Source organism: Notechis scutatus, chromosome 1 (genome assembly GCF_049901735.1).
Source record: "Notechis scutatus isolate UNSWTSFEM ecotype Mainland chromosome 1, rNotScu1.2, whole genome shotgun sequence".
Classification (NCBI taxonomy): domain Eukaryota; kingdom Metazoa; phylum Chordata; class Lepidosauria; order Squamata; family Elapidae; genus Notechis; species Notechis scutatus.
Genome location: NC_142009.1, coordinates 154,889,444 through 154,913,029, shown reverse-complemented (window position 1 = coordinate 154,913,029; position 23,586 = coordinate 154,889,444). Strand labels below are relative to the sequence as shown.

The 23,586-nt window shown below is 42.2% G+C and overlaps 1 protein-coding gene across 4 annotated transcripts; it reads left to right on the top strand.

Annotated features, from left to right (window-relative positions):
- The first annotated feature begins 520 nt into the window (after positions 1-520).
- Positions 521-23,406, top strand: CEP68 (centrosomal protein 68). Of its 4 annotated transcripts, none has more exons than XR_015746395.1 (8): positions 521-651; positions 9,607-9,721; positions 12,237-13,658; positions 15,383-15,505; positions 17,031-17,127; positions 18,512-18,590; positions 21,452-21,586; positions 21,978-23,406. XR_015746395.1 is itself a non-coding variant. In XM_087949075.1 (7 exons), exons 2-7 carry the CDS (start codon positions 9,677-9,679, stop codon positions 21,453-21,455), a joined length of 1,770 nt encoding a protein of 589 aa, XP_087805201.1. In that variant the 5' UTR covers positions 521-651; positions 9,607-9,676; the 3' UTR covers positions 21,456-23,406. The 4 variants fall into 4 exon arrangements, 2 of the variants coding, with proteins under 2 accessions (XP_087805201.1, XP_026524238.2); XR_015746393.1 differs by having other exon boundaries at positions 18,428-18,590; XM_087949075.1 differs by having other exon boundaries at positions 21,452-23,406.
- The last annotated feature ends 180 nt before the right edge of the window (positions 23,407-23,586 follow it).

Genomic DNA, 23,586 nt, shown 5'->3' with positions numbered 1-23,586 from the left:
AAATACGTCACATCACACACAACGGATCGTCTCGGCATCGATCAAATACGGAGATTTGCAGATTAGTCTTCAAATATCAAAAAGGAGGACATGTAGGAGGACACTTTTTGAGGGAGGACAGAACTTACAAAAGGAGGACTGTCCTCCCTAAAGGAGGACGGCTGGTCCCCTTAAGCATGCATGTCCTCCCTCTCGCTGCGCCTCCTCCTCCTCCTCCTTTTACTTCTTCGTCAGCTAACGGGGTGGGGTGGGGGGTTTCCACTCCTTCCCTTTCATGGCGCGAAGGACCACTCCCCTGAGAAACCGCCTCAGACCAAACCCTCCACGGGCCCAGACCCGTGGTTAAATATCCGAGCTTTACCACAACCCACCCCGTCTAGCCAAGGCAGCCAATCTCATCTCCATTGGCGGAGACAGCGAGCTTTCCAGCCCGCTCTCCGCGTGTCCAATTTCAGCGCCGAAGGAGCTGATTGGAAAAACGAAGCTGCTCCGTGGAGGACGGGAGCGCGCGTGCGCACAGCCTCGCACGGGCGAAGCAGCGTTTTTTATTGTTGCCAGCGGAGGAGGTGGGGAAGGTTTGGCCGCGTCGGCGGAGGCTTTCCGAGGTGGAGGAGTGAAAGGAGCGACCTGGCATTGCGGGCTCTTCATTGGGTAAAAATAGGGTTGCTTTTCCCTCCTTCTCAAGCTTTCCGGGTCGGGGCCAAGCAGTTTTTTTGCTGGGCCTGAAATTGCTGCTTGTAGTAGTGACTGCGGGAAATGGTGTCTCTCTGTCTTGCGAGGACAGAATCGGGCCGAGCGTACCCGACTTATGGATCGTCCTTATGCTTGGTGGGCGAGGAGGGGACGGGGGGGGCGGCGGGCTTCCCTTTTACAGACGCCTCCGCTCTTTATTTCGGGCGGGAAACGGTCGAGCAACTCTTGCAAGTTGATAGCAACTGGAGAGCGCCTTTGTTTTTGCAGCCCTGCCTCCCTGCTTCGGTTTGGGCATCTCAAAACTGTTTGCAAGTGTAGCAAGCAGCAGGTTTCTCTGGGTAGGCAAAACGTCGAAACGGGAGCAGGGGGCGAAACTTGTGGTTTTTCCGTCTGGCTTGATAACGATTTTGCTTTGATAAAAGCGGACGCACATGCATGTATTATGGCTCACACCCACGTATCCCGGGTTCTTCTTTGTCGGCCGAGTCTGACTTCGTTTGGCTTTAAAGTGCCAGCGGTCTTTCGGATGGCAGTTTCAGATCGTGCAATTGACCACTTGTGGAGCTGAATATCTTCACCGAGAAACAGAATTCCTTCCGACGGCAGTCAAAAGTCTCCAGAAATTCCGGGAACGCTACGAATCCAAGGGCTTGGTTAGTTGGGTGGGAATGATGGGCAGCTCGATTCTGTTAGCAGAGAAGAAGAAAAAACAACACAAGATGCACTGTAAAGCAAAAGCGTTTATTTTCTTCTCTCCCCCGCAACCTATCCCATGTTGAATGGTCTACGATTTGGGTAGCCAGCCTGGAAAGAAAGAGAACGAAAAAGAAAGAAGCTGGCTTTGTATATCATGCTAAAGAATTGTAGAAAAAGGAAATCCAACAGTACTGTAAAGCCAATATTTTATGAAGACTGTGAGTTACCAAATAATATGCAGGCTTAAAAGTTTGCAGGAACTGTTCATCATGGCTAAAAATATGGAGTTAAACTGGAAAATGTGATTTGCTTCTGTGCAGAGTTAGACTATTCTTGATGGGGGTGTGGAAGAAGTCTATAGACATGCAAATTGTAGTATAAAACCCCTTCTGAACCTGGCTGAGAAGAATTGAACAAAATTGTAGTATAAAACCCCTTCTGAACCTGGCTGAGAAGAATTGAACAAAATTGTAGTATAAAACCCCTTCTGAACCTGGCTGAGAAGTATTGACGAACAAAAGCTGATCTTAAGGCTTTTCAGGCCATGTAAAATGCAGCTGTTAATCTGTTTACATGTTAGTAAGTTTTTACATTAGTAAGTTATTACATCTTTGAGTAGGTGGGGAATTAATTAACCAAGACAAGTGGAAAAACAGGTAGTCCTGGACTTAGAACAGTTCATTTAGTGACCGTTCAAAGTGAAAAAAGTGACATGACTGTTTTTCACACTTACAACCATTGTAGCACGCCCGTGGGTCATGTGATCAAAATTCATATTTATGATGGTTGGATTATCCTGGGGTTAATCTTCCTTAACCTTCTGACAAGTGAAGTCAGTGGAGAAACAATATTCACTTAACCGTGTCAAGAAAGGTCATCAAATGGGGCAAAACTCACTTAAATGTCTCACTTAGCAACAGAAAGTTTGGGCTCAATTGTGGTCATAAGTCGAGGACTACCTATAGTTTATTTGCTGTCCCTAAATTGAATCCAAGTTCACTAGTGCTGAAAGCACGCGTACTGTGGAAATTGTAGTCTTATCTTGGATCATGTCAAATTCGATTTCATTGAGGGCCGCATCAGGGTTGTGTTTGACCTCAAGAGGGCCTGGGTGGGCGTACCCAGCTCAACTCGTGCGGGCACACCTGTGGTGGCCAAGTGCTAAGGCAGGACTTCCCTCAGACCCTCCCTCACACTATATTATCTCCCCCCCTCCCTTTTCTTTTTCCTTTCCACTTCATTCTCCTTTCTTCTTCCCCTCTTTCCTTATTTTTCCTTCCTTGCTCTCTCCCCATCTTTCTTTTTCTTTCCTCTTTCCCTTTCTCCTTTCCTGTCCCTTCTTGCATGTTCAGATGTGCAAGGGGAAACATTTTTTCTTTTGTTTTTGGTTTGTTTTGCTAGACTTCTGCCAGCAAAAACGGAGCTCGGGAGGGGGGGGCACATCCGTGGGCTGGCACTGCAGGCCAGTCCTCTGCTGTTTCCAGGGTGGCCCCACAGGCTGAATCTGTCCCATGGGCCTTGAGTTTGACACTCCTGCCTTGGATGCTATAAAATTCTCTTCTCCTGTCAAAGTTTATTGTAGAATTGCTAATGTTGGTAAATCCTATACTGTCCTATCACTGTTCAGTGATCCCCAACCTTTTTTACGCCGCGGCCCGGTACCGGCATCAGCTGGGCGCCGCGGCCCGGTACCGGCATCAGCTGGGCGCCGCCATCTTTTTGATGAAAAAGTGCTTCCGGTGACCTCACTGGAAGCACTTTTTCATCAAGATGCGCCACACTGCGGTGAGCTTTTCCGGGTAGAAATGGCTTTCTACCCGGAAAAGCTCACCGAAGCGCTGGCGCCGCCATCTTTTTTGATGAAAGCGTGCTTCCGGTGAGCTTTCTACCTGGAAAAGCTCACGAGCGGAAGCATCTTTTTATAAAAAAAGATGAAAAGCTCACCGAAGCACTTCATCAAAAGGCCAGCAAGCCAGCGGCCCGGTAGGACTTGTTCCGGGGACTGGTACAGGTCCGCGGACCGGTGGTTGGGGACCCCTGCTATAGAAAATCAAGTGGATATATGGGTGATCTCAAAAAAGTTATATGGGATTGAGCTTGTTTTATAACGAAATACCAGGATTGTAGGATAAACCAGAAAATTAGCTTTCTCGCTATTTTTTAAATAACAAGACACTTCTTTATATGATACTCATTAATAACTGGTATTGATATTGCGATCATTTTGGCACTCAATGGCAAACAAATTAGAACTTGTGAGTATGTAATTTTTAAATACATAATTTCTAATTGATCATGATGAAAATGCGGTATTAGGTTGAACAGTAAGTGTTATGAATTTATTTATTGAGATTTCTGTTTGTATACTTGTGCTGTGGAAGACACAAGCTTGATATCACTTAATGCTGAATCGCGGCTAAGAGTTTCTAAAAAAAATTATACTCTAGAATTCTTCAGAGGCTCATTTCAAGAATCTCTGAAGCTGCTTTTTTCATTTAAGCAATCCTTTCATTCCCCCCCCCCTCGCCCCCCCCGCAGGGCGAATTACCCCCCCCCCCGTGAGAAACTAAAATTTGAGGATTTTTTTAACACTTTTGTGGATCCTTATGCCCCCAGCCTCACCCAACTCTCCTCCAGCCCCCATTTTCCCTGATTTAAAGGAAAACCTAGTAATGAAAACATCTAAATCTGAAGGAACAGTCATATGCTAGCATTTAGGTTGTCCTCAACCTGTGACCACAACTGGAGCAGTTGTTAAGTGAGTCACATCTGATTGTACAACTTTTTTCATCGTGTTAAGCTAATCACTGCAATTGTTAAGTGAATGATGCAATTGTGAAGTGAAACCAGCTTCCTCCATTGACTTTGTCGGAAGCTGGCTGGGAAGATTGAAAATGGCACGTGACCCAGAACATTGCAAGCATTGTAAATACATGCCCTTTGCCAAATGCCCAAATTTTGATCACATGACCATGGGGATGCTACAGTGGTTGTAAGTTTTTTTCAGTGAGCAAAAAATCACATTTCAACAGTATGAAGCTATTTCTATTCCACATTTTATTGGGGTTTTTTAGTCTTCAATTTACAAAACAAAACTACATTTGTGAATCAAGGATTGAAAGGGTAATTTATATTGGTAAATTGGGTTGATTCAGAATGAATGGGAAATTGAGTTTCCAGAGCAATTTTAAGTTATAATTTTCATTAAAAATTTTAAAAGTTCTGTGTAGTTGAAAATATTTTTATGAAGTTTGTTTCCCTTTAGCATTATGGTTGTAGCCTTGGCTCTAATGGCATAATGTGATGGACAATAAACTTATTTAATCAAGAGAAGCCTGTTATAGTTTTAAGAATATTGGGTGGGGGAAAGTACTTATTAATTATTAATATCCTATGTTCCAGTAGGAATCTCAAAATGTTTGTTGAATGATTATAAAAATTCTAATTGTAATTCCTATCCTTGGACTACCTTGAGCTCCCATGATGGTGGAATAACAGATGCTCAAATAATGTATATTTGGAAAAGGGCATTGAACATAGTCTTAGGGCCAATTCAGATATAATTAATATTTCCTGCTTGTGATAAAGGTCGGTAAATGCTTATTTTACTTTTTTTTTGTACTTTTAGAATGATGATTGCCAACATTGGGAGTTGCAACTTTCTGATTCCTTTGGCACCATCACCTCTTTAAGCTGAACATTAGATTTACTGTGCAAGCAACGCAAAATACTTGAAGCATTTCATCTTTTGTAATACTAGGATTGCAGTGTGTGGTTTGTTTCTAAAAAGCCACTTGGAAATTATATTATCTTCATGATTATATTATTACATCATGTAGTCAGTGTTATTATGGAGGGCAAAGGGAGCATTTTTACGGGGTAGGGGGGAGGAGAGATCAGGAATGAATTGTCATCCCAAAGTAGCCAAGCAGTTCTTGACCCATCCTCTCTCATTTTCAGGTTGCCAGCACAGTGTATCAAAATAGCATATAGGCCTTCTGTTAATGTATTTTGTTTCCTTGTAATGTAAAATCTGTAATGGAAGGTCAAAAATCATCTTGCCCTGTCATGTTTCGATTCTCTGTTGACTTGCTTCCAGTTACCTTAACTTGTTTACTGTCTTGAGTTACCGGTACTTGACATGGAATCTATCGTGCGGCTTTTGGGTCATAGCTGTGGACTTGAGATACAGTAGAACAAAAATAGAATGGCGGCCTTCATCAGATGCTTTCTCTGGTGGCTTTGGTCCTTAAAGATTACCACTTGAAAAGATCCCAAGAAAGCTTATCATATCATATAATGCAGTATCTAGATTCTGTTTTTTTTTTCATGTATAAGGAGAGTCCTAAAATATTCTATATGTTATCACTATCATTGTGAGCAGTGGTGGAATTCAAAAATTTTCACTACCGGTTTCAGTGGGCGTGGCTTGGTGGGCATGTCAGGGGAAGGATACTGAAAAATCCCCATTCCCTCCCCACCCCACTAACCTGCTTTCCAGCTCCGTTCTCCTGTGCAGGACAACAAAAGAAGACCCAGCCGATCAGCTAGGACTCGGGAGGCAGAGAATAGATGAGAGCGGGGCCAGTCAGAGGTGGGATTTGCCGGTTCTCTGAACTACTCAAAATTTCCGCTACTTCTCTAGAACTGGTCAGAACCTGCTGAATACCACCTCTGATTGTGAGCAGCCAAAGTTGACAGTAAGAGGACTGGCCTGTTGAGCCAGTTCAAAGGATCTCATGTCATCCATCATATGGTAGTCTCCCATAGTGGCTAGGTAGAAGCCCTTAGAAGCCCTACAAAGTGAACATATGCTGTCTTACATCTTCTATTCTGCAACTGCTACCATGATATATATTGTCTTTTATTGAAGGTTAAATAGAGTTACAGAGGCTGTTTCTTCCCGCCATGAATGTGTGAATCTCATTTTAAAACTGACTAAAGAACTGCTGACACAAAGTAAAAGCCAAGTTGAATGCCTAGAGAACATTCAATTCAGTGCTTTGCATTAGTAGGAGGACGAAGCAGAGTGCAGAGTTTAGAATCTGGAAGGCTTCCTCCAGCTGTAATACAAGAGGGTCCTTCTTTTGAAACAAGGCAGCACTGCCTTTGGCTTTTCCCCCAGAGAGCTCATTTGCAAACTCTTTTCAAGTGTGAATTGAACTTTTCACAAAATGCTAATCTCTGGTTAGCTTTTGAGCTATTTGTTGCACTTGGTCTTGCTTGCAGGAATGGGAAAATGCATAAAGAGGGGGTTGTTCAGAAAGATGCATTGTTACTGCTCATATCTTTGCAAAACTTTACCTTGAGGTGTGTAATAATTGTATGTGCTGAGAGGTTCTTTGTACCAGATGGTGAAGTCCTGGGGGATTAAATGGAGTCCATGTGGCCTGTAGCAGCTCAACACAGGTCTGAGTATTCTTGTGGCCAGCCAGCAGAGCTGGCGGCAGTCTCAGACAGTGAGGAGGTTGGGGAGGAACATGGGCCAGTCCTGGAGTCTGGAGAAGGCTCTGATGAGTGCTCTGTGTTGGAGGCAGAGATGGGACCAGGCCCATCAGACAGTTATCAGCTGCCTTCAAAGTCAGAGATCAGTGGGGCAGAAGAACAGCTGGAGCCTGTTCCCGATGTGCACATGCACAGAGTTGCCAGAAGAAGGGACCAATTAAGGAACAAGGGTCGACTCAGGAGTAAAGACACAGGTGGAAGGTAAATGGCCCCTCCCATAGGGAATAAAGAGGAACGAAAGAGGAGTGGTGTTTGCAGGAGACAATTCGTTTGTTTCCTTAGTGTGAAGATTTGTTCGTGACTCTGAGACTCTTTGCCAAGTATTTTCTTGTACAGCTTTGCACTTGGAAGCTATCGGCCTGGCAACTCTCCAAACCTGATAAGGTCTGTGGTTGTAATTCACCCTTCAAAGACTGTTTGCCAGGACTTTGCTGGATGTGAATGATAGAAGTTCACCGTAGCCTAATAAAAAAGGGGTTTTGTTGGGACAAGGAGTCTGTTTTGTGATTTTGTGAAGCCTAGGTCACAACAATTCTGATGCCTCCCAGGACCCAGCCTGGCTGATGGCAAAAGCCTGTGGGAGCTTTAGTTCAGATGTCTGCCTCGTTCTACAGGAAGCAGGGGGTGGGGTCTTTGAAGGCTGGGTAGCTGCATAAGCTGGGCTGGCGTGAGAACAGATTAGTTGACAGCCAGTTTAGATGTATTATGTGGTAGTGAGGTAGATCATTGTTGCGCTAAGCAGCAATAGTCACACCATATTTGAGGAGGAACTTGGTGGGCAGCTTTGTTTGTACTGCAGCTTTGTTTGTACGCAGGCAGGACAGGAAGATAGCTTGGAACGAAACAAATGCTCATGTCAACAGTGGCTGTTTACATGAGGAATTGTCTTGTATTTAATGCTTCCTGATAGATTTGCTCTTTCAGAAGGCACACATAAAAAGATACATTGGAAGGTGTTTACCTATGATGAAATCCAGGCCTTTTGTTTCTAATCTTCACCTTGGACCACATTGGTGACAAGTGTACTGTTCTCTGATGAGTCAGAATCCCACACAGCCGTTTACCTGGAAATGAGCCCTTGACTGAGCAGTATCTTGTTCATCCTTAAGCTCCAGGCTAATACTCCCGGTTGTTCATTTCTTCTTAAGAAACCAAATTTGAGTTAAAACCACAGCAAATTAAATAAGTGAATTATTTAATTTGAACCAGAAAATGTGATTGGCTGGGGTTGAGGGTTTTTTTGGCAAGTGTAAATTCCTTTGTTTCTTTTTTAGTATCTCCAATTGTCTCTCCTTCTCTGCATCCTTCCTTTTTCCCTTGGTTGCCGGTTTTGACAGAGATCCCTGTTTGAAAGAACATGGAAGCAAGTGTTTCCTGTCTGATGACAATGTAACAGGAGGTGGCAGATAGGGAGGGCCAAGTTGAGGATGTTCCTACAACTTATAAGAGGAAGCAGGAAAAAGATTTGAAGGCTGCTGGTGTGCTTTTGGCACTGGTGTGGTGACGAGATGGACATAAGCTCTGTGAAAACATAGAGTCAGTTTGGAACGGGTGTTAGTATAATTTTTAAGGAATAACCTGTGATCAGCCTTTGTACTTAACCATGCATTATATTTAGACTACGTATTTAGAATAGTTACATCTATAGCCAACCATGATGTAACTTTCACATATCCTGGGTTCAATGGATACCTGATAAAATCTTTATGTGAATAGCACAAAATTCATCTGATTTGGTCTCTGTTTCAAAAGGATGTATGTGCTAAGCCAGGCCCTTATAACATTAGGTAAACATTGATGAAAGCAGTTCTAAAATAATCAATTCATGTCCTCCATAACAACTTCCTTTTCCTCCCTCTCCTGTCTGTCCAGAACTTCATCCCAAGTAAACATGTATCCAGTTTAAAATCTATAGTGAAATCAGCTGGATCTTCACATGAAGTTCAGTCCCACTGAAGATAGTGCCTAGGAGTTGGCATAACAATGCAAGCTTAGTGCTTGGGAAATAATTATTTTGGATTTTATGTTATTGTTGCAGATTTGAGATTGAAATTAAACAAATTTGTTTTATAGATGGTTAAAAGGTCTCCTTTAGATGCTGTATGAGGGTCAGGTGTGATAGTAGGTAAAATCCTGCAGGATTAGACTTGTGTTGTCTTGAGTTAATTAGGAAAAGTCATTAACTCTTGGGTGCAGAAGATGAAGAGCTGGCACTTAAAGAAACCCCCAATTTACAACTGCAATTAAGCCTGGAATAATGGTCATTAAGCAAGTCACCATGAAACCGTGACCAATTTTATGAGCTTTTTTGCAGTGGCCCTTAACAAATGCTGTGGTCTTTAAATGAACCCATTTTATCTAATGAGCATTTTTTTTCCAGAAACATGAAGTAAATGTCAAACAATGCAGTTAAGTGACAGTGGGATGCTGCAAACAGATGTTGTAAATCTAAGCCAGTTGCCAAGAGCCCAAAATGCAATCATATGTCCATGGGTGGGATCCTGTCAGAACTCCAGAACCAGGTCATAACTTTTTGGGGGGCAGGGGAGGGAGAAAGGGGAAGGTCTGTTGGAACTTTGAACAGTTAAGAAAGGATAACCTATAAAAGAATGGAGTACAAAAACTCCATAGCTATAGAGGAAAATGGTTGCACTATTTCTAGTGTTTTAGTGAGGAATCAAAAGCATAAATATTTTTGATGCTTTTTAACAGATTGTACAAAAGAAAACCAAAGTACTTAGAAAAAAAGCTACTAATTGACAAAATCCTTAATGGCAGTGACATGCGGCATTTTAACAGAAGTTATTTGTATTCTGAAAAGCAGCAGGTAAGAGCATTTTTTCTCTTAATTATGCTAATCTTCTTACTGCAAAAGAATGTATGGATTCTTTTATTTAAAAAATTAAATGTCATTGCTATTGGTGTAATTTACAGAGGTTCATAAAAGGGGTGTGTACCCTTTAGACCAGGGGTGGGCAAACTTTTTGGCTCGGGGGCCGCATTGACTTTTAAAATTTGACAGACGGGCCGGGTCAGCACAAGATTTTTGGGAATCGCCCCCCACCCTTTCCCCCCTCTTCTCCTCCTTCCTCCCCTCGGAGGCCCCTGAGTCAGGAGTTGCTACCGCGGCGCGGCTCCGCGCAGCTCCAGTCCGCGTTGCCTCAGGAAGGAAAGGCAAAAGAGCGCGGCGGTGCTTTGCAACGGCAGCAGCGGCACCGGAGGCTCAGGCTCAGCGGCTCCTGGTTTTGCCTTTTCCTTCCCAAGGCAACGCGGGACTGGAGCCAGCGAGCTGCGCCGCGGCGTAGCAACTCCTGACAGCCCCAGCCGGACACCTGAGCGGAGCCCGGGCGGAACTGCCTGTTGCTGCTGCCGGAGCACTGCTGGGTCGCCTCCTCCAAGCAGCCTGCCCGCCCACCGGCTTCCCTCTCCGCCCGCGTGGCTCGGGGCCAGGCGCGAGCGCCCGCGAGTTAAAAGGAAGCCGAAAGTTGTTGGGAAGTTGCTCGGGTTTCCAGGGCTTCCAGGCTTAAACTTTGCACAACTTTGCCTTTGCAAAGTTTAAGCCTGGAAGCCCTGGAAAAAAAGGATTGGCGGGACTCACCTTCGGAGAGGTCGCACTCGAAGGTGATTTCGAACTCCCAGCCGAGGCCTTTGCAAAGTTCTTTCTTTCCTACCCCGAGAGCGCTCTGCACTGTTTTGCAGCTTTGGGGGCCACGCGGGCGCAGGGTAATAGCCCAGCTATTTTTTTTCAGGGGCGGGCGGATTGGACAGACCAACGGGCCGGATGTGGCCCGCGGGCCGTAGTTTGCCCACCCCTGCTTTAGACACTTAGCAGGATCTGTATTTCTAAACAAGGGTATGGCTAGGATATCTTTCTTACATTTCACTCTGCATCTAAGTGAACAATGATGCCAATGGATTGTATTTCTCATTTTGCATTTACGCTATTATTTGATGTTACGAATGTTTAAGAAGAGTGTTGGTTTCCACCATAGATACAACTGTTGGAGACTTTGATCAATAATGTTCTGTTAATTCATGTAGTCTCTAGTGGGGAAGGAGAACGCTGGAAAAATAAAATCCAGGGGTGGGATGCTACCAGTTCTGCTCAGCTCTATGGAACCAGTAGCTCTGAAGAGCAGCAGATGCCGAACCAGTTCTGTGTTTGCTGCTGTTTGGCCCGCCTGGGCTCTTACCTGTCCTTTATTTCCTGCTTTTTCAAACTCAGCTGCTTTGAGTGGCACCTGCGCACAGCGCTTTTCAGCTGTTCGGGCGGCACAGCTTAAGGTTTTATATACACGCGCAAAATGTAGTCACCGAACCAGTAGTAACACTGGTTGAATCCCACCCCTATTAAAGTCATGTGAAATCTTGGGAAACACTAAATTCTCTGACAAAATACCTAGAGTAAATAGTTGGAACAGTAGTTATGCTGATGTATATTTTATATCTCCTTACTGTGAAAAATTGAAACTTTGGTTATGATACATACATTGTATGATGAAAGCTTAATTAATATAAAGCACGTTGCCTCTGCCTCCCTCCTCCTGCCATCCATTTAGATTCTCCAGTTTTTCTTTCTTTCTTTGGTTTTCTGTTTCATGCAGAAATGTAACAAAAATCTCTTAATTTACTAGTGTTTTTATTCTAATACATATTTAAATGGAAGAAGTACAGTTTTCTGCTTTAATAAAAGATATTAGCCCTCTCCAGAGTTCTTGATTACAAGACTATTGCAGGCCTGTTTTTTCCAAAGAAAGTGTGAATCCTTGTTCACAACTATGGCTCTGTCTGTACATCACACTAAGGTCTAAGGCATCTTGGAGACAGCTGTGCTGTTCCAGAATGCATTGAATGGCTCTGAGTGAGCATTGATTAGCCAAGCTTAGCATGATGTGAAAGTGTCGGATCCAGACTTCATTTTCCTGAAAGAACCAGAGAAGGAAGCCATTAGCCAAACAAAACACATTATGCTTTGTTCTTTAGAATAATTGGTCCCTTGTTGCATGACTCCTGCAGCTGGTTTGTCAAACAGGATTTGAGTGGGTATATTTACATTTTCTTAGCTTTCTGCCATACATGATATGCAAATCGGTGCTAGGTTTAAATCATAAGGAAGGATAAAATAATGTAGATTTTTTATGAAACCTGATTTATTTAATAAAATAAAAAAGAATCCATCTGCTGATGGATGTAGTAGTCATAGCTCGCTGCTTAAATCCATATAAACATCGACTTGATTCTTGTGAGTTAAGCTAAAGGCAGTTAGCTAATCTGAATTAGATGTCCTGGAATATGACGTTTCTTTTTTGTTTTCTCCTTTATGAAACAAACCAACCGTTCAGAGGGATATGGTAAAGTGCTCGGATGGAACTAAGCCATTTCACGGTATGCTGGAATTTCCAAGAGTTCCCTCAACAAAAACTCCAGGTGCTACATTTCTTAGTCCTGCCGCCAGATCCGTTAGCAATCTTGATACTGACTGTAGGAGACAAGCACTAGTTATCCCTTATTCATCCACTCCGAGGCATTTATCAGGTAAAAGAAGCCCATACTTTAGTGCCAAAATGTCTGCATTGCCTAGAAGTTTCAGTTCCTTACAACCTTTGGTGGACACTGGCTTTGAACCACAGGAACTGAAAAGATCAAGAAGCGTTTCAGCTACTGGGGCCTGTCCATCATATGAAATGCCTGTTCCTTGGTATCAAAACAATCTGACTGACTATGAAGAAAGTCCCAAACTGGGCATGCAGAAACCAATACCTTCAAGAAGCTGTTCTGTTGTGGGGCAAATGAGAAGGATGTCCACCTTCCAGGCTGATTACTGGGCATGTGCAATACCCGATTCTCTACCACCATCGCCAGACCGTCAGTCCCCACTTTGGAATCCTAATAAAGAATACGAGGACTTGCTTGATTATACTTACCCTTTACGGCCAAAATACAAGCTTCCCAAAAATCTCAAAGATTCCACTGTCCATGATTCTGGAATTGGTCTTGATAGCCTCTCCATTTCCCCCGAGAGCACCTTGAAGTCTACGAGTATGTGGAACCAAGAACATCAAACCAGGGAGAGCCCTACCTCACAGAGACTTTCAAGTCCTTTCTTGAAAAAGCTTGAATGCTCAGTTCCAGTTTCTCACTACAGCATATCCCCCATTGGGAAAATGTCCCTGGCGGATGGCGGAGTTGGCCTTTCTGAAGGGATGTCACCTAGTTTATCTCCTGGGTACCCTGAGCTATCTAATCCCACTTTTGTAATTGAGAAGGAATGCCACAAAAAGAGACATGGGTGTCTTTTGGGGAGAAAAGCTGCTAGTGGAAACTTCTTGCGCTCCACAAGTGTACTGCCCTTACAGAAAGGATGTGCCAGTGATGATGAATATCTCTCCTTACCACCAAGACTCAAGGAGTTAGAGACACTGGCGCAGCAACTAACGGATCTTACACTGACTATAAAGAAACCTGAACTTGGCCAGGTACAAGATGACTTCCCCTGCATCAGTGTGAATGGGGAGCAGCTCCTGTCAGAGGTTCAAGGAGATAGCGATGGCAATGAGAGCCAGTGGGAATTGTATTCTGACTCTTTCCATACATGTAATTTCCAAGAACTTGATGAGATAGACATTCTCAGGGATCAGGCCGGCAAGGAGCAGGAAAGCGAGCCAAGAGAAACCGCTAGCTCTGATTTTCCTGAAATGAGATGCCCAGAGTTCCTTTCTATCAAGGAAAAGAAGAAACATTACTCTCTTGCACAGTGTATTAAGGTAATTTTTTTAAAAAAATCTGAAGGTCATGGGGTTAAAATTGAACATACTATGTATACTCTAAAGCCAGGACGCAGCCGTGGACACGGCAAGAAAAAAAAAAAAAGCCGTGAACCGGGACGGGACAAGGAACAAGAAGAGGGGAGGGCCAAGCCGCTCTCCCCCGGGCTCCCCCCCGGTGCCTGCCGCAAAGCCCGGGGGCGCCCCCCCCACCCCCGGCCCACCCCTGCCTCTCATTCGGGTGGCGCTGAAACATTGCCTTTTCCAGCCCCCACCAGCGGCGGGCGGCGACGGGCCTGGACGGGGCGGAAAGCGCCACGGAAAGCCCCTGCCAGCACGCCCAAACCTGGGAGGGCGGGGGCGGGCGGGCGGGCTTCCCCCTGCGAGTGTCCTAAAGCCGCGCCGCCGCGGCCCGAGCGCCCTCAGCCCGGGGTTCCTGCGCCGAAACCTCCGTAAAGCCCAAAGAGAAGCCGGGTCAGGGGACCTTGACGGGGCCCCCACAGGCCAGAGACTAGACCCACCCCCCCCCCCCGCTAAAGTTTTCTTCGGGGTTCATTGTCTTTGTGGAGGCTCTGCTCATATTGTCAATCACCAAACTGTATGAATATAGATAGTTCAGAAGAATTAACAAACTTTTCACGCTAGTATAAATTAACAGCTCACCTTGTCTGCTGGGCCACATATCTTTTCCTCCTTTGAGTTTGACACAGCCTTTTGTACAGGGATTAAGATCCTGTGTTATGGCTGGTTTACGTACGTTTAGTTTAAATGGGAACATTTTTCTATTCAGTGTTGTAATACCTTCCGAGTTCCCAGGGATATAAATACATGGATTCTAGCAAGAAGGTCATCTACTTATTAAATCCTGTGCTATTCTGTCCAAATCCTATTCTTTTAATTTGAGGATTTTCTCCATTGATGGGACTATGGAGTCTTCTGTATTGTTATCACAAATTAATATGACAGCATAATAAACAGAGCTATGTAGGGATTCATGAAAAGCTGTTCTTTGACGCATACTTTCTGTATGCCGCAGTTGCATATGTATTTTGGGGGGGCAGTATTACAGAATATTGTTGATAAACGTGCAGAGTCCCGAGAAAGCTCTTGAAGTAGCTGGACTGAACTTCAAAGCCACAAAGCACTTCAAAGGAGTGCTCTGCTTGCACCCATACCCTTTACAAAATATTGCCTTGAATGCGTTGCCTAGTCCTGGTGATACATTTGCAAAACGAGATACCCTGCCCTGAAGAATTTTGTGGTTCTCTAGAAAGCTTTTGTCACCGACCATTTTCACTTTGTACCATTGGATCCTATCTGCATGGCTCATTTCTGAACTTTGAATGTGTGAAGGGCAGCCAACTTTCAGCTGTAATTAGGAATCTACTGATGCTTCTCCATAATCTCCCATATGGTTTTTCAGTAAGAAAAGTTATTTACAGAAATCTGGAATAGTCCTGTTTTGCTGGATTTTTTTTAATTTCAGAGATGTTTGATTTTACTGTTTTGAAGTATCTAAATATATTTTATACTTATTATTAAAGCATATATGATATAGCACTCTCTGGAGTCTTGCAAACATTGTGATACTCTTGATGAATATTCCTGTTTCCTTATAATTGATACATACTGTGGCAATAGTGCAGTTTAAGCCGATCAAATCCACTGATTCCAAATTTGAATGGAGCTGAATGAATAACCTTTTTTCTGAATTATCTATATAGGCGTTTTGCTGTCAGTTGGAAGAGCTCATTCGCTGGCTGCATAAAGTGGCAGAAGGTATAGATCAATGGATTCCTCCCAAGCCAGACGTTGAGAGTGTTAAAGCATCATTTCAAAACTACTTGGTAACTAACTGCATTTTCTTCTTCACGAATTTCAACAATGGGGTTCATTTTTTATTACACTTGTAATGCATACATATGTATGCAGCCTGGGTAATAATGCAAGCCTACAATTGTTAACCCTTTCTTGCAGCCTTTTGTAGAAGACATTGGAAGGATATGCTAAGTCATCACATGTATTTCTTTGCATTGGCAAAAATGATGCTTGAAAGTGGCAGTTAGAGAGATAGCTGTAAAATGATGTGAAATCTATCAAAAGAATTGAATGTCTTTAGTTAAGTTCTTAATCCACATAGATAAATACTGATCTCCTGTATGGTATTTGTAAGAGCCAGTTTGAGGCAGTGGTTTAGGTACTAGCTAGAAACTGGGAGACTGAGTTCTAGTTTTGCCTTAGGCCCAAAACAACTGGGTGACCCATTCTCTCTCAACCTAGGAAGGAGGCAAGGACTAACCAATTCTGAAAAGCTTGTCAAGAAAATTGCAAAGACCAGTCCAAGCAAGTCACCAGGACTGCACTGAATCCGAGGCACATACAAAAATATATATTAAAAAATGGAATTCATTTGTGGAATGTTACTTTATTGCCAGTAGTGATAATGCTTTATTGGTCTGTTACATACTTTATTTTGGATGCTGATTCTAATTCTGGATGTGCTGTATACCTAGAGAACAATAGTTGTTGAGCAGATTCAAATATAAACAAAATTTGCAAAAGTACTTTATTCTATCAATGAAACCACTTAGCTTTTAGCCAGTAACTGGACAAAACTACTGCTCTCTGGCTATAATGTTGAACAAGTTTTCTTTCATTATATATTACACATATTCCTGTACTAATACAGAACAAAACAACTCTTGGTGACTTGCACAGAGAAAAAGTTTGAATAAATGAAACTTTCTCTACTTAAGCAACAAGATTGCTAAACAGTACTAGGATTGGGGGTGAGGGGATATTAAACTTGTGCAGTGCAATCTTAAGCAGATTAATTGAGAGGGTTCATTCATTTGGAGAGAACATGCTTGCAAGTAAAAGTGGAATTTTATTGGGGCCCAACCTCATTAACAAATTGAAGAATCAAAAATTAACTTTTAGTACATTTTTAATGAAGCCTATGTTATAGCTTTCACATATATTTGGCAAACATTCACTATTATATAAAATACTTAAGAAATCTATGCAGTGACCCTTCCTCTTTTCTTTGCTCTGTCCAGATGCCATTCACCAAATTTGCTTTAGTGAATTTTCTGACTCTCCAGAGAAGATTGTGAGGGTTGCATGTCAAAATTAATCTATTGCATTTAAAACTCTCAGTGGATTTCACTCAGTTTTTTTGAACTTAAGTATCCTCTAGTTTGAATAATACATAATTTGTTAAATTCTTTTTAAAAGATCCAGTATCACATAAATTCTGCTAATTCAGTTAAGGCAGTTAATTCTTAGGAATGGTACCTGATCTAGGCAAGCAACCATATTACTATGATTTTTCCTGCTTTGTGCATTACATTTCACAACATTTCTTGACAGGAATTCAAAAAAGATATAGCTGAGCACCAAGCATTGACTGAAAGTGTGTTGCACGATGGTGAAAATCTTCTTAGATGCATGTCACCAAATTCACCAGGTAAGAAAGCAGTTACATATATAGGAGCTTGAAAATGCAAGTAGTCCTCACTTAACAACTGTAAATGGGGCTGGAATTTCTGTCGCTAAGCAAGTGATTGTGAAGTGTGATGTTGTGTGAACATGCTATCTGGTGACAGAAATTCCAGCAGTTCCAATTGCCATCATTAAGTGAATAATCATAGGTTTATTAAATTAAGTGAGGATTACATGTACCGGTCATTTGTGACCTCCTGCAGGCTTTCCCATTGACTCTGCCAGAAAGCTGGCAAAGAAAGTCACAAATAGTGATCCCATGACTGTTTGATGCTATAAGCTGCATTTATTATCTGGGTGTCAAGCACCTAGATCACAAATTATGTGACTAGGGTTGCTACAATAGCCAGAACTTCAAAAATTGGTAGTATGACTCGTTCAAATGCCATCATAAATTCAAACATGAATGCTGAATTATTTATTGTTAAGCAAGGACCTAATAAAGGGGCCCGGCCTCATTTAAGGAAAATTAAAACACTAGGATTTCTAGCTCTCATTTTAAAAATAGTGAGCCTGCAAGTGGCAAGTTGCATTTAAGTCTTAGGATATTTGTCAATAGGACTTACTTCTAGTAATTTGATAGAGGATTTCAGCCTTAAGTTACACAAATTTCAATAAACAGATTTGTGATATGATCTAAAGCACTACACAGAAGTAAACCAAATTAAGGATACAGTCCCTTGTAATAGGCTATGTAGGAAATAGGATTATAGCTTCAGGACATAATGAAATAATTGAAACACATATACTTTTTCTCTGAAAAACTGAACCAATTCAAGTTTGGGTGCTTTGGAGAAACTTAAGTGTTTTCAAAATTTAATTCATTACTGGTAAAGGATTAAATTGCAGAACATCGAAGTATTTGTGGCCATTACAGTTTAAACTGCACATTGTAGCACACATTTATTAATTTAGTTTGATATTCCATTTTTTTTTCAAGCAGCTTAAGCTTCTTTCCTCCCTTCCCTGTAATAATCTTTACAATAATTACAATAATCTTTAAGGGAGAGTAAGCTGGGTATCATCACTCATCAGGTGAAGTTGAGAGAAAACATATTATGACTTAATGTTCAGACTAGGCCTGTCCTATTGTAAAGGTATAGGAAAGAGGCAGAATATTTGCTGCTGTACATGGTTAAACAAAGGAGCCAGATTCTGTAGCGCTTACTCCTGTAACCCTAGTATGGGCATTTAGAAAAGCTTTCTTATATCCTGCTACTGAGCTGTTGCATGGTATAATTTATATCCTACTCTTTGCTTAATAGTTTTACAGAAAACTCTTGGCTTGATTGCAAAACATTCGGATATGCTTAAAAGCCATGCTGAACGATTGTATGAATCTATTTTAGCAGCCATACATACTCTTGATGACGGCTTGAGGAAGCATCGCGATGTTCACGAAACTGCAGTCCACAAAGATACACCTGAGTAAGCAAAAGGGAAAGGACGCTGGGAAGGGTAGATAAATGTAGCATTTTCTATCTTGTGAACTAGCGAAACATTTCTGTCCCCAACCCCTTTAACCAAGTGAACCAGAGAAAAGATTTAGGGTTGCCTTCCTGAATTTTTTTCCCCTCCAGAAATGGTGAAACAAAACAAAAGCTAAGAGGCAAACAAAAAGACTAGAACACATCCTCTTCAGCAGCCAACATCCGGATAGGCAGGGATTAACACTAGACCAGTGGTCGCCAGCTGGTGGGCTGCGGACCACTGGTGGTCCGTGAGAAAATTTTGGTGGCCCACAGCGCACCTGTGTCTGCAACAAGGATGATACTGGCAGCGGATGGACTGATATGTGTGGGGAGGGAGGATAGTGCATGGGAGATCGCGGCATCGGAGCCCTTCCTGAGTGTTCACTGGCCTGCGAGGGGGTGGGGGTGGAGGGAAAGGGACCTCTGAACTGGTGTTGCGTCCTGCCTCATCCCGCACCCCCTTTCCCCGCTGGGTGTGTGGCGAGGCCAAGTGGCTGCATGGAGCTGAGTGCCCTCAGGTGAAGATGTTGCGGGGGGCGATGCCCTCAGGTGAAGAGCGCTCACCGCCCCTCTGGCAGCTGCCAAGCCTCTCCCACCATGCTTCCTCCTCGCCAAGGAGGAGAGTTTGTGGCTGCCAGAGGGGTAGGCAGGAGGCAATACCAGTTCAGAAGTTCCTTTCCCCCTCCACCCCCACGGATGGGGAGAAGAGAGAGAGAGAGAAAGAGGGAGAAAGGGGGGGAGAGAAAGAGATGACAGAGAAAGAGAAAGATCCTGGTGTTTTATTTTCTGTGGGAAACGGGCCCAAATGACTGAGTATTTAAGGTTGCAGAAACAGGCAGCCAAGCTAAGTGCCTGAAGTACCCCATCCCATCAGTGGGAATCCAGGTGCTTCAGCGAGCGGCGCACTGGATTCGTATTAGTGGTCAGCGGTTTAAAATTATAAGTTTGGTGTTCCCTGAGGTCCAAAAGGTTGGCGACCCCTGCACTAGACAATCGAGTTGAAAAGGTGTATTCTAATCAAGGATACACTAAGAAAAAAAAACCAATACACCCCCACTGACAAAGACAGAACAAATTACTGTATATAAACAGGGAGCAAACCCCACACTCACTAGGACTTAGGATGTAATCTTGTCAGGAATTGAAATGCCTGCAAACAAACAAGCTCAGAGAGCACCAAGGGCTCCACAGTAAAACCATTCTCCAAAAAGCACAGCCTGTGTGGCTTTGGCCATAGTGGTTAAGGATGCCAATTGTCTGATGAGAGTAGACTAGGCAGCTACATCTGTTTCTGGAATACTCTGCATTTCACAAAAAAAATAAGAATAACGTGATTTAAGAATAATGAATGACTGGCTTTCTCTGCATTCCTTATTTTTTATTCTTTTTCCTTGCCCTGCTCTTTGGATTTTTTTCCCCTCCTTATTTTCTGGATTTATATAATACAATGTAGGATAAACAGGCCTTTTCATAAGTAAATGCAAAATTATATATTTGGAGTGTCCTCAACCTACAACCTCAAGACAGTTGTGAGTTTTGCCTCATTTTATGACCTTTTTTGCCACAATTGTTAAGCCAGAGGTCTCATTCTCGCGGCCCGCGGGCCAATTGCGGCCCGCAGGATGATATCCTGTGGCCCCCACCGTGATATGAAAGTATAATATTAGTGCCGCCCGCAGGGGGAATGGACCTCTGAACGGTTTTTGTGGAATCCCTTATGCGGCCCAGCCTCATCCAGGCTCTGCCTCCAGCGGCTCCCAGATAAATTGTGTTTGAGACCCCTGTGTTAAGTGAATTACTATAGTTATTACAGCTGTAGTGGTGCAGTGGTTAGAATGCAGTATCACAGGCTAACTCTGCTGACTGCCAGGGCTTCGATCCTCACCGGCCCAAGGTTGACTCAGCCTTCCATCCTTCTGAGGTTGGTAAAATGAGGGCCCAAATTGTTGGGGGCAATAGGCTGACTTAGGGAGGGCTGTAAAGCACTGTGAAGCAGTATATTAAGTGTTATTGCTAAGTTAGTAACATGAAACTTGTTAAATGAATCTGACTTCATTGACTTTTGTTGTCAGAAGTTCACAAAAGGTGATCACATGACCCCAGTACACTTCAGTTTCATAAATACATACCAGTTTGTTTGTTTGGATTCCGTCTTTATTATTTTTAGACATAACTCAAGGCAGCAAACATAACCAACACATCCTCATCCTCCTATTTTCTCCACAACAACAATCTTGTGAGATGAGTTGGACTGGGAGACTAGCCCAAAGTCACGCAGCTGGCTTTCATGGATAAGGTGGGACTCGAACTCAGTCTCCTGCTTTCTAGCTTGCGCCTTAACTACTAGACCAAACTGGCTCTCCCAGTTGCCAAGCGTCCAAATTTTGATCATGTGGCTATGGGGATGTTGCAACCGTTGTGCGAGAAACGGTCATTTCATATTTTTTTCCAGTGCCATTGTAACTTCAGTCACTAAACAAATGGTTGTAAATCCAGGACTACCTATATTACTTTAAAAATGCTTTTTTTAAAAAAAAAAAAATTAGTGCGTACTTTTATTTATGTAGGGCAGGAGCGTCAAACTCACATTGACATCACATGACTTATTGGGACTTTTTTCATTCGCTAAACCGGGTGTGGATTTGGCCAGTATGACACATCTGGCCTGCGGACTGGGAGTTTGACAGCCCTGATGTAGGGTATAAGCCTAATTTGAATAATGTGCTCCATTTCAAATAATATAGTTATGTGATGCTCAGTAATTCCTATTCAAAATGTGAGAATAGAAACAGAATGGCTTTTATGATTTTATTTCAGATAAAACTTCTATTGATGTGGAAGAATGAATCCATAAACAGTATGGAGGAAGTTCCCTAATCAAGAAACAATAACTTTTCCTTCAAAGTTTTGATGTGCTGCAGTGATATCAAGCTTGGTTTTCAAGTTCAGAAGGTACAACAATGGGCTTTGTATCTGGCAACAAAGTGTTAAAGAACAGTGTGGAAGGGCAACTTCTAATGTTGGAGTGACAGGAGGTTTAATGATGCATTTCTAATTTAGATATCTATTTGCCAGGGCTCTGCGTGCTTCAGAAATTATTCAAAAGTGTTTGTGAGACACAAATTCCACTTGAGCCTCAAAAAAAGTTGCAGTTGGTTTGGAAGTCAGATCATGGACTTCTTAAAGCAGCAACCTTCATTTTTAGGTATGTGTTGCTGCCTGAAACAAAATAGAGGCTGTTGTATAAAACAGCCAAAATACTTTTTTATGGGAGATCCAAAGTGCTTCCAAATAATAATCAAAAAATGTATAGCCCTATTATTTGTTTTGTATTTTTTTTCAGTGAATAATTGTAAATCTTCAGTTTATCTCATGTGACAAATTATATGGAAGCTACATTTCAAATAAAGCAACTTTATTATTTTAAAACATGCACCGGAGGTAAGTGATTTCAGTAACAGTTAAATAATCGTCCTTTAAAGCTGCAATTACATGACTAATATGGTATTATTTGTGCAAGATTCATGCTAAAGAAATTATATTTTTTTTTAAAGCTTCAGGCACTGTTCACCTTTACTTACCAACCACTAGATTGTAATAGTACTTTTCTATGCAATTGATAAATACTTTAGTGGTAAGTTCCTGGATGAAGTTTGGCTCTATGTTTTCATTATAGAATACAAGAGACTCAGCTTGTAACAGAGAACCTCAGTTTAATATCATAGCATGAGTAGACTTGCATATACCTTCTTTTTCTGCCTCCATAAGCTTTGTAGTTAAGGATGCTAGCTCCTAATTGCCCATAATCCTGAATCCATATTAGACCTTAAAAAAAGAATTCTGTGCACTCAGAGATAAAATACCCCTTCCTACCCAACTTTTGAAACTGCAATTTCCAAGCCGTATCAAGAGCAATTGATAGGCTAAAGGTAATGTCTTCTTCCTAAGCTGTTCAACTTTCTTTTTCACTGGAAACAAGAAGAAATTAATTTTTTAAGGGGTAGGTGAAAAAATCATTATTTATTAAATTTGTTTGCCACCCATCTCAGCACAAAGTGACTACATAATGTCCAGATCTTTTAGCCTTGTTTATACAGGTAAACCAGAGTGAAAGTTTACTAATTTAATCTGGTAGCCTGAGTTTGCATACATTCTGATTCCCATTTTAGCCTAGCATGATGTGCAAGTGTAGCCTATAAGATACCTTTGCATGCTCTTAAGTGCTTCTTCTCAGATAAGAGCTGTACTGTCAGCATTGCTATGAAGTAGTACCTGCATGACATAGATACTGCAGCATAAATTGGTTTTTCCACAAAATTCACTTTGAATTAATGCATTTTTGGAAACTGCTAGTGACTGATACAATCTAAGGCACTAAGTCACTGTTCTAATTCACAACGGTGGCATTTCAACATGTAGCACTGTTCAAAAACTGAGATTGATTCCATATAAAGTTTAGATTGAATTTTTACAGTTTTTTATTTGTATGTCTATTTTTGGATTTATATTTGTTTCCTTCTAAATGGCAGTGTTTAGCTGTAATAGTTGGAAGGAGAATTTAGAAGACCAAAACAATGGAATTTGGGTGTGCCCTCAAGTATTGAAGTCATAGTTTGCTCACATTAGGGCCAAGAGGTCATAAAAACTAACTCCACAAAACATGAAAGCCTAGAACTCAAATATTTTCAAACGTTTACAAATCAGATTTACACTATTCCAAATCTTTTGCCTTTTGCAGGCTGCTTCCCAGATTTAAAAACAACATACAACTAGAACTGACACATAAATTGGGGAAAAAAAGTATAGTCACTTTGTTCAGAATGTTAACAAGCTACTATTTTAAAAGAAGCACAGATAAAGTCTAGCAAACAAAAGTACTGAAATATGTATTCATTAGTATTCTAAGCATCTTCTGAAGGTCAGAATAGTACACTTTATTTTTATTTTTTTTA